General features: G+C 43.6%; 1 protein-coding gene across 1 annotated transcript in view; it reads right to left on the bottom strand.

The window, feature by feature from the left end:
* Positions 1-9,116, bottom strand: part of ABCA4 (ATP binding cassette subfamily A member 4) — a 169,824-nt gene extending 160,708 nt beyond the window's left edge. The window contains exon 1 of the mRNA XM_016193540.2: positions 9,051-9,116. Within this exon, the coding sequence (XP_016049026.2) occupies positions 9,051-9,116 (66 nt within the window). The remainder of the gene's footprint in view (positions 1-9,050) is intronic.
* Between the last annotated feature and the right edge of the window lie 2,099 nt (positions 9,117-11,215).

Here is an 11,215-nt window from a genome sequence, read left to right on the forward strand (position 1 = left end):
AGGAAACACACTCAAAGCAGACACTTCACCTTGGTGCCAGTCCATGCAATAAGGACTTTGGCGTGGTATATTTACCCTAGAAGATTTCTTTCTTTCTTCCTTTCCCCCACACTACATCTGCCCTGATGTGTTAAATAAGACTCTCACAGTCCATCTAGCTTCTACTTTTGTCTATTTTAGGAAACCACATTAGCATGGAGTCAACACCTCCTCCAGCCATTAGTTTGTTGCTTAAAGTAACAAATTAAGGCACAACTGTTGTGGGTTTTCACAACACTGGAAGAAGTCACTGAAATCAACATGAAAGCCAGCATTTAAATATAGATTCAATTTAGACTTTGAGGATTCTTGACTCCAAAGAAAGAACTGGTTGGTTGTTGCAGCCCACAAAAATAAACAAACAAACAAATAAATAAATAAAGTAGCTTCCTGAGAAGGAGCTTGATTGTGTCATTCTTACTGGAGTTGGGATGGGGGGCACATTGTCTCTCTTATAGCAGCCAGAAAACATATCTTAAGCTGTTTTTCCTTTCTGATTCTTGTGAAAGTGAAAATCATCTTTGGATTTTTTTTTTTTTTTTTTTTTTGCCTCCAGAGTTACTGCTGGAGCTCAGTGCCTGCACTATGAATCCACTGCTCCTGGAGACCATTTTCCCCCCATTTTGTTGCCTTGTTGTTGTCTTTATTGTTATTATTGCCATTGATGTTGTCATTGTTAGATAGGACAGAGAAAAAAAAATGAGAGAGGAGGGGAGACAGACACCTGCAAACCTGCTTCACCCCTGTGAGGCTGCAGGTGAGGAGCCTGGGGCTCAGATCAGGTTCCTTACGCTGGTCCTTGAGCTTCGCACCATGTGTGCTTAACCCGCTGCACTACCGCCTGATTCCCCCACCCCCCCATTTTTGGATTTCTCTGGTACTAATATGGAACTTTTGTTCTTCTTCAAAGATCAGCTAGGACTTCTTCACATGGTCTGTAACTTAAACCTTTGTTGTTCCTTCCAAGGGAAGGATGTGAATGTGATAGCAGGTACTAGAGAAACATTCCTGATAGGTCTGCTGGCCTATCAGGAATATAGAACAACTCTCTCTCTCTCTCTGTGTCTCTCTCTCTCTCTCTCTCTCTCTCTGTGTGTGTGTGTGTGTGTGTGTGTGTGTGTGTGTGTGTGTGTGTAAGAGAGATAGAGATGGACAAAGAATTCATTGAAGAAAAAAACAACATTTAGAGCAGGTGGTGACTAACACTTGTAGCTTTACACAAACTGAGTGAGCTAGAATAAAACTAGGAAGAATGTGTTACAGTAAACATAGAAATTGGTATTGTGGGAAACATAAAGACTAAAATCTTTTTAGAGGACTCACTTTTCAGGGCTCCCCCTACATTTTCTCCCACATACTGGTAAAACGTCAGTGTTGAACAAACCCCAACAAGAGTTGAAGGGGCTGGAGCCATACACACTTAATAGCCATTGGAGTGTTGGCAGGTCCCCCAAAACATGCAGCTCAAGAATGGGGCATCTTCCCTACCTCATAGCTAATTTCTTCCTTCCCCCCATCTTATGAACTTTAGGGTTCCTTAGCCTGAGTGGACCCCTCCCTGACTATAACCTCCCTGAGAACAGGGACTACTTCTATCTCTGTCACTACTTTGATTCCAGCAGCCAAAACAAGGCTAGGCACATAGTTGGTGTCCCTCAAACATCTATAGAATGAGTGAACCTTTGTGAAGACTGATGTAAGAGGCTCCTTGTCTGACACAGAAACTCCAGTTTGCATCAGCAGCTGAAAGATTAATAAACTACACCCCCAGGCTGTGTTCTGGCTTTATGCCTCTCATGTCAGATCCTGCCAGTAGTCTAGAAGCAAGTTCTACCAGATAGTAATGTGAGTGATAGGTGCAGGTGGTTAAATTGGAAGTTGTTCTGGTATCTTCATTGAGAAAAGGAGACAGTCCATGCAGACTCCGCATATTTGACACTTTTTTTTTACTTTTTCTTTTCTCTTTCTTTCTTTTTCTTTTTTTTTTATTGCCTCCAGGCTTATTGCTGGGTTTTGATACCTGCACCAAGAATCCACTGCTCCTGGAGGTTATTTTTTTCCTTTTTATTGCCCTTGTTATTTTTATCATTGTTGTGGTTATTATTATTGCTGTATTGTCATTGTTGTTGGATAGGACAGAGAGAAATGTAGAGAGGAGAGGAAGAAAGAGAGGAAGAAAGAAAGATAGACACCTACAGACCTGCTTCACCACCTGAAGAGCCAGGGGCTTGAACCAGGATCCTTATGCCAGTCCTTGTACTTTGCGTCATGTTCACTTAACCTGCTGCGCTACCACCAGACCCCCTATTTGACACTTCTTTTAAAAATTTTTAAAAATATTTATTTATTTCCCCTTTTGTTGCCCTTGCTTTTTATTGTTGTTATAGTTATTATTGTTGTTATCACTGATGTTGTCATTGTTAGATAGGACATAGAGAAATGGAAAGAGGAGAGGAAGACAGAAGGGGGAGAAAAAGACACCTGCAGACCTGCTTCACCACCTGTGAAGGGACTCCTGCAGGTGGGGAGCCAGGGGCTGAAACCGGGATTCTTACCCCGTCCTTGTGCTTCGTGTGCGCTACCGCCGGACTCCCATTGACACTTCTTAAAATAACTGCTTGCAATACTGACTTTCCACCAGGTGAGTCAGCTGACTTGACCGTGGCAGTGTCTCTTCAAGAGTAACCTGGTATTTAGATTTTGTACAGATTTGGGAGTGGAAAGATCTGAGTCTTGCTTGCTTAATTTATGACTCAGCATTTCTTTCATTGTGTAAATGGGACCATTTTTGTCCTACAACACAGTAAGGGTTAAGAGTGTCTTGGTATCTGAACTGGAATTGGCATATTGCATCAAAGTAAAAGACTCTGGGGTGGATGGGTGGGGAGAATACAGGTCCAAGAAGGATGACAGAAGACTAGTGGGGGTTGTATTGTTATATGGAAAACAGGGAAATGTTATGCATGTACAAACTATTGTATTTACTGTCGAATGTAAAACATTAATTCCCCAATAAAGAAATACAAAAATATATATATATATAATTAATAAATATAAAAAGACTGCAAAAAAAAGAGCGTCTTGGTATCAAAATTCTCGTCTGGCTCTGCTCCCTTTTAGCTATGTGATGCTGAATAACTTCTTCATGTCCCAGGGTGCCAGCTGTAAAGTAGGGTAATACCAAGACCTAACTCCCAGAACAGTTATGAAAGAAGAAATGACTTGGCAGTATGAAACATGGGAAACAGAACCTGGCGCACACATGTATCATTCAAAGAGGAGCCATTTAGTATTGACTCTTGCTTTTCACAAGGATTACAAGGAACACTGTAGTTTTTAGGAAATCTATTGTAAAGACTGAAGAGAGAAAAAAAAACCTTAATTAAAATTATCTGCAAGCTTGTGGCCTGCTCTCCACTCACATCCAGTGCCTCCTCGACTTCTCCTTTTATATATTCCTGCTCAGTTGCCACTTGGGAAACATGCACTTTCCTGAGAACTTAACATACACTGGGCCAGAGCTTAGACAAGGAGAGGAATCAACTGGCCTGGCCTACCTGTCTCAGGGATCAAATTCTCAAATGTCAGTGCATTTCACTTCTTCTGGCATTCCTGACATTGTGCTGGGCTTTTCTTTTCCAATTTTGGGAAATTTGGAATTTCCTGAATTTTAGCAGAAATTTGGTATGTGTTTTTGCATCTCTGTTGAACTTAAGGCACTCATTCTTCCCACCTATTCACATACTAATTCTTGGATTTTTGAAGTGTCTAGTCTTTGCAAAGCTCTATGATTTACATTCCTGCCATCGGTACAAAGCCAGTTTCTGATACTTCTTGTCTCCTTTATTCTTTGCCTGAACCTGGGACTTGATCCTGCACCTTATCCCTCAGGCCTGCTGCGTCCTGCCTATAGTCTCTGCCCACCAATGGCCATTTTTATAAGCATAGGTTTGCAGTCCTCAGTGCCTAAGTACAGGTAACCTGTAGGAGCCATGTCAATTCTACTAGTCTCCCTGGGCCTGGGTTACCAGGGTTTTCTTTCAATTTACAGACATGGTTCAGGTAATTCCAATGTGCATCTAAGATGGAGAACAACTGGTGCAGGTTATAGTTTTTGAAGAGCGGGTTTGAGTAATCCTTGTTGAGTAGTCCTTGTCTTCTAAGTTATTGTACATTTGTTTTGGATAGGCTGCACTTCACACATCACTCCATGACAAAGACCACCAGCAATTCTTTTCCAGCCCAGCAGATCCAGCCCACATGCTAGGTGCCCCCACCCCAAAGCGGCGTCCTGGTCCTTGATGCTCAACTGCACACAGCATACCCTAGGGAGAAATTCCACAGTGTAATTAAAAACATGTTTTGTGAGGCTTCTGACTCCCCTCGCCCCTTCCCTTTAAACATGTCTGTAACTTTAATTAAGTCCAGCAGAGGCTCAGAAGAGGCAATGGAAATCCCCCCCCCCAAACACACACACTCCAGCCCCCAACTGGTATTTCCTTGTTCTGTCTTTTTCTGCACCCATCCCCCTCTCTTCACCACTCAATCTGTGTGGGGGAGGGGGTCACTGGGAAGGGCAGAGTGGTGCTTGTTTTCAATCTGGGCCAGTTAGATTGACTCCCTTCCTACTCTGTTCTCAATTTGAGAGTGGGCAGCCAAAACTTGAAATGAACTGTGTGGCTTCCCTTCTGCACCCAGAATCCGGCTAGGATTCTCAGCCTAGACACATGGGGTCCTGACCCCAGGATCCAGGCCCCCTTGAAGCTGGCTGTCCCCCTTTACCCCTACTCTTATCAAGTTCTCCTCTCTGCTCTACCAGGGCCAAGTTCTGATGTGCAGGAAATGATGACCACACCCCACCCCATGACTCCTTGAATTTCTTCAAATATTTGACGCTGATGTGGAACTGAGGGGTAGAAGCCAAAAGTGGGCTGACACCCAGGGGCCCTAGACTATGTATTCTTGGGGGATCAGGGGGTTAGAGCTATACCTGCTGATATTTATAAACTCCACAGCACTCATGGACAGATATGTATTCATTCCATGAAGGGGGAAGCTCTTGCCCTTGGAAACACATCCTATATGGATGAACAACTCAGGGAGAGGTCTCTCACCCTCACCAAATAACCAGTTTCCTTTCTGGGCTCTCAGAGCACATCCCTGCAACAGTCCATGCTTTCTCCTATTCTATTCTATTCTTGCATGGTATTGTTCTGTTTAGTGTCTACCCCAGCCAGGGCACCTGCTCCCACCTTGACCGTCAATTCCATGAAGGGAAGGGCTCTACCTCTGCTGACTACAGAGTGCGTAGTTGGATGGCCACAAAGCCCGTTCTGACAGATCCCATGTCTGTTAACATTTATTATCCTGCAGTGGTGAACGGTGCCCCTTTCACTTTCAGAACTGTCCAACTTTGGATGATAAATGAGGTGGTTGCACTGTCTTTGTGGTCTCCATGACCAGCCTACTACATAGGACTTGGTATGTGAGGGCTGGGTGAGACAGTTGGTATCTGTTGTCCTGGACTCTCTACTCTCACGAGGTGGATAACCAAAGCCCCAACCACCTCGTTGGTACCTATAGGCATAATAATGCTATCTTTCTCAGGGAACTGTGGTAACAACCTGTTGCCAGGCACTTAGTAAATAACTGGTAAATGTTAACAGAGGAAGGGGGAAGAGGGAGAAGTGGGGGAAGAGCAGAGCAGAGATCTGGAGATTTTCCTCTAATACTCTTAGGACTTGGAAGAGGAAGACTGGGGAGATTTGGTATCTATTTTTGTTCTTTCTCACAATAATAAACAGCTCAAACCACAGAAGTCTGAGGAATTAAAAACCTAAGAACTGAGTTATAGGCTGGGCATTTTGTATATTCTTAGAGTTACTGAGGTAGAAGCTTCCAGAAAAACTTAAAGCTTCCAGAGAAATCCCCTGACCCTCTTCAGGGCCAATGAGGATTCTTACCCACACATCCTGTAATTTGTGGAATGTGGAAGCAGTGGGGAGGCCCCTAGAGGCACCCCAGATACAGATTTAAGCTTCTAAGTCACTGGGATGGCACTGAAGGAACATCAGGCTAAACTAGACTTACCCTGGGAGACGTCCCAGCAAAGGTTCTCAGCTGAATGACCCTAGCTCAGTAGAGGGCTTGGGGATGTGCATGTGCTTCTCTGCAGTCAGAGAAGCCAGTCCTGATGGAAACATCCACCAGAACTAGGGAAAGGAACAGGGACCATCAGGGTGTCTTAGTGTAATCCCAGCTCCAAACACAGGTTTGCTCTCTGTAATAGCAACATTCCTGCCACGGGAGTGGAATTCATTTCACAGTTCTAGGTATATTTTTGAGGCCACAAAGAACATATTAAAAATTAAATACCATGAGCATGCCAATTTCTTACATGAGCTAAAAAGAGGGAGAGAGCAGTTACATGTTGAATTTCACATAGCTATAAACATCATGGGGGGGGGGGGCAGGCGGTAGCTCAGCAGGTTAAGCGCACATGGTGCAAAGCACAAGGACCAGTGTAAGGATCCTGGTTCGAGCCCCCAGCTCTCCACCTGCAGGGGGGTCGCTTCATGGGAGGTGAAGCAGGTCTGCAGGTGTCTGTCTTTCTCTCCCCCTCTCTGTCTCTCCTTCTCTCTCTGTCTTATCCAACAACAACAATGACAACAACAATAATAAGGACAACAAAAAGGGTAACAACAAGAGCAACAAAATGGGAAAAATAGCTTCCGGGAACAGTGAATTCACAGTGCAGGCACTGAGCCCAGCAATAACCTAGGAGCCAAATAAATAAGTAAATAAATTAAAATTAAAATTAAAAAACATCATGAGGGCAGGGAATATGGTTGCCTCATTGCCTATTGTGTATGACAGCACCTGCATAAATGTCCCTGCCTTCTGACTGACTTATCTTTGCATTCAGATAGAGACAGAGAAAGTTAGAGAGAGGGGATGGCACCACAGAACTGGAGCTTCCCTTTGGACATGGCACTGTTCTGTGGTGCCAGGCTTGAACTTGGGTCATATGCATGGCAGGGGATATGTCCTCTCTCATGAGTCATCTTTCTGGTTTCCAAGTCTTATTAATCCCACTTTCTCCCATTCGTACACAGCTCTACACAGGTGTATCTGTGCCCTGGAATTACTACCTTGATGATACTTCAGAATTATATTTTACCCTTTTAGATACCTGCTCTGTATTTAGCCAGCACCCTTCCCTTCCCCCCCCACTTTTTTGGGGAGAGTGGGGCAATGATTTACAGTACATTTGTTGACACATAGGTACAACCTCTCATCTCCCCCTGATAGGTGTCTGCAAGGCATTCTTGCCCCAACCTAGGTCCTTTCTCAACATCACACACCAGGACGCCAGAGCCCCTCCACCCCATCCATTTCCCTCCTACCTTTTAATGTATTAGAGTCTCTCTGACTAAACTGTGAGACATTCAGTCATAAGTCTTCAGATAGTCTACCAGTTAACCTCCTTTCTTCCCTAACATTCCTAACAAGGCCCAGGAAAGCCCCATCCCACCTACACAAACCCATCCTGAATCATATCTTGGAACAAATCCCTTATCTTCAAATCCCTTCTACCCCACAGCTGATAAACTTCCCTGTTCTTTTTCTAAGCTTACCCAGCCTTGTCTGGCCTCTCTCTCTCTCTCTCTCTCTCTCTCTTCCTCTCCCTCTCCCTCTCCCTCTCCCTCTCCCTCTCCCTCTCCCTCTCTCTCTCACACTTACTGACACCAGTATTACCACTGGGCCTCAGTGCTGGTACTGTGAACCCACTGCTCCTGGTGGCCATTTTTTCCCTTTTTTTTTCTTTTCTTTATTTCTATTTCATTTGATAGGAGAGAGAGAAATTGAGAGGGGATGGAGAGATAGAGAGGGAGAGAGAAAGACACTGGAGACCTGCTTCACTGCTGGTCAAACTTCACCTCTGCAGGTAGGGAGTGGGGGCTCAAACCTGGGCCCCTGTGCATGGCAATTGGGTGTGCTACCACCTGCCCCCCAGGCTGACCCTGTTTCAAAACTTAGCCCTACCTTTTGGTGGGTGCCCCTTCCACACCTTTCCTACTCTGTCAGCACTTTAGTCATTTGGTATTGCATAACTCTGCAAGGCTGTAGTGAAATACATTATTTCTTCATAGTCAGATAATTACTCTTTACTCTTCTCCAGACAAATGTTAGAGGCAGGATGGCATTTACTTATATACCTTGGGGGCCTCAGATCCTCTGCAGTTATTGCTTGCACTCCTCAGGAATACTAGACCTGTGCTACTTCTTATTACTCTTCATCTCAAAACACATTTCACATCTTCCCTGCCAGCACAGCAATCAGCCCAGGGGAGAGTCTGATGTATTTAGGTCCATAGTCCTGTGTTTACTGACTTGAGGCAGGCAATCAGTGTTTGGGATTGAGAAAGAATTGTATCTCATAGACTGGAAGTCACCATCTATTGTAAGATGCACTGCTATTGTTTGCACACTATGGGAGAAAAAAATACATATGGTTTAATGGTGACTTGATGTGAGTGACATCCCAGTTTCAGAAACGTGCAGCTATAAAAAGGCAAGCTGCTGTGGAATCAACAGGGATACAGCCATGCTGTGCCTGGAAAGACTTGTTTCCCTTTGAGTGGTTCTTCAGGACTTAGGTGTTTCCTGCTGGGCTACATGGAGACTCAAGGGCCTGTGGACTGGGCCAGCAGGTTTCAGTCTGGGGTGGGGGGATGGGGAGTAGCAAAGGATGAGTTTGTATGCAAGGCAGCAAAAGATTTGAATGTGACTGTGTAGGGTTGTGGGCAGACAGAATCTGCCTCAAGGCAGACAAGGGTATCTCCATGAAGGACATTTGTCAGACAAGCTCACAGAATAGTTAGACAATCAACAGCTGCCTAGACTGAGTTAAAGGGAACCAGTCCATAGACCACATACACACTCCCCCAACCCCCATGCTGTCTGTTTGCTCTATGCCTCACTTGGAGACCACAAACAACACCTATTACCTTTTGCCTTTTCCTCAGGGTCCAGTTCTTCCACAGCAGGAGCTGGATTTGTCTCACAAAGCCCATGCTGGCGACCTCAACACTGAGAGATCTCTCCCAGAAGTGCCTCTCTGTGCACCTCCAGCTCAAACAACTGTGTCCTTCTCTGAGTATTTATTGGCTAGACACCACCCGCTTGCCTTCTTCAAAGCATAATCCTCTTAATTAATTAAGCCGCTTGTGGAGAAAAGCAGGCAGCCACTCTTTTATAGTAAGAAAAGAGAAGCCTAAAGACACAAGTGACTGGGCACTAAGGAAATAGAAGTGGCAGTATTTCCCTGGAAACCAAGACCCTCAGTCTCTCCCCAGTTCCTATGGAAGGGGTTCCTGAAGGGAGTGCCTTTGGGAATCTCTGACCTTTATGTTTGGGGCAAGATCACACACACACACATACACACACACACACACACACACACACACACACACGTTCTAAGTTATCAAGCATAATATAAGCATACCTTTAAGTCCAACCTATTTGTCAAATCTAAAGTGATTTTGTCTTATTTTTTAGCCGTTCATCTGGTTCCATAGGCATCGTATTTAATCATTTGGACTATTTCCTCTTTAGGGGTTGTGTGTAGAATGTGGCTGTGAACATGGGTGCACAACGACCTGATCAAATTTCTGCTCTCAATTTGGGGGGCTGGATCAAATATTAATTTTTAATTTTCTTAGGAACTAGCTCGCTGTTTTTGTAAAAGTTGCGCCATTTTACATCCTCATCTGCAGTGCATAAGAGTTTCAGTTTACACACACACACACACACACACACACACACACTCATAACACTTGTTATTTTTTAAGGTTTTTTGGGTTTATAATGGCCCTCCTGACGTGTGAAAAGACATTGTGGTTTAGATTTGCATTTATCTAGTGATCAGTGTTGTCAAGGACACTTATTCTTTAAATAAAGTTTAGGTGCACTTCTTACATCCACTATCTAACTATGGTTGTTTAAAAAATGATGTCAACACCAATGTGTGGACAATGATTAGGACCTAATGGGGGTGTATTGTCATGTGGAAAACTGGGAAATATTATGCATGTACAAACTATTGTCTTTACTGTAAAACATTAATCCCCCAATAAAGAAATTTTAAAAAAAGAACATAATTATGCACCCCCAAACCAAAACTGATTTTTCTATTTCTGAGAATGTGCTTAGTTAGTCAAGGATACTGCCATTACTTAGCGTAGCCATCTCACAGTTATCACCATAAGCACAGACTGGGGAAATCTGGGATTGGTATAAATGTAGAGAAGACAGTTGTTTCAGGCCAAGGCCCTACACATGAATTGAGAGCTATAAAGTTAAATTTTGGCCAGTATCAACTCACATATGTCTTCAGAACTCAAGACAAATGGCAAAGTTTTAAATACCTTATCCCTTCTATTTCTGAGGCATTTCTGAAATGCCTTGTTACCAAGAAAGAAAAAAAAAATTCTTTTACTTACACCAGTTATTCTGCCAGCAAAAACCTATCAGTAGTGGAGAAAAATAATTAATAATTTTAAATTTTTTTCCTTTTGGAAAGAAAAAAAAATCCCTGCACTGTGTATGTTATGTGAACTAGTGATGCTGTAAATTTGTAGTGAAGGTAAATCTGATAATGAAACAGTCGTCAGTAGCTCACTGACGCAAACAGTAGCTCACTGTGAAAAACTGAGTGCTTCCCCTGCCAAACATCATTGAGCATATTCGATTTCTTTGGACACAACAATTATAAAGGTTTATTGATTGACTGATTGACTGATTGATTATGAGCTAGACAGTGACAGAAAAGAGAAAAAGACTCACTGCTCAGTATATGGTGATTCTGGGGCCTCAGGCTGGTAGTTCTGCATCCTAATAGGCTGAGCTATCTCCCCTGGCCAGGGAACAGCGATTATAGGTAAAAATAAGATGTATTAGCAATCTATGTCAGAAGTGGTTTCAAGTCACTTAAACAAAAGATAAAGGAAAAAATATTCTGGGGCCAGGTCACAGTGCATCAGGCTGAGCACACACATTAGCATATGCAAGGGGGGAAGCTTCAAGAGCAGTGAAGCAGGCGTGCAGGTTCCTCTCTCCCACTCTTTCCCCTCTCGATTTCTCTTTGATTTATCAAAATAGATAAACATTTTTT

This window comes from Erinaceus europaeus, chromosome 11, assembly GCF_950295315.1.
Source record: "Erinaceus europaeus chromosome 11, mEriEur2.1, whole genome shotgun sequence".
Taxonomy (NCBI): Eukaryota; Metazoa; Chordata; class Mammalia; order Eulipotyphla; family Erinaceidae; genus Erinaceus; species Erinaceus europaeus.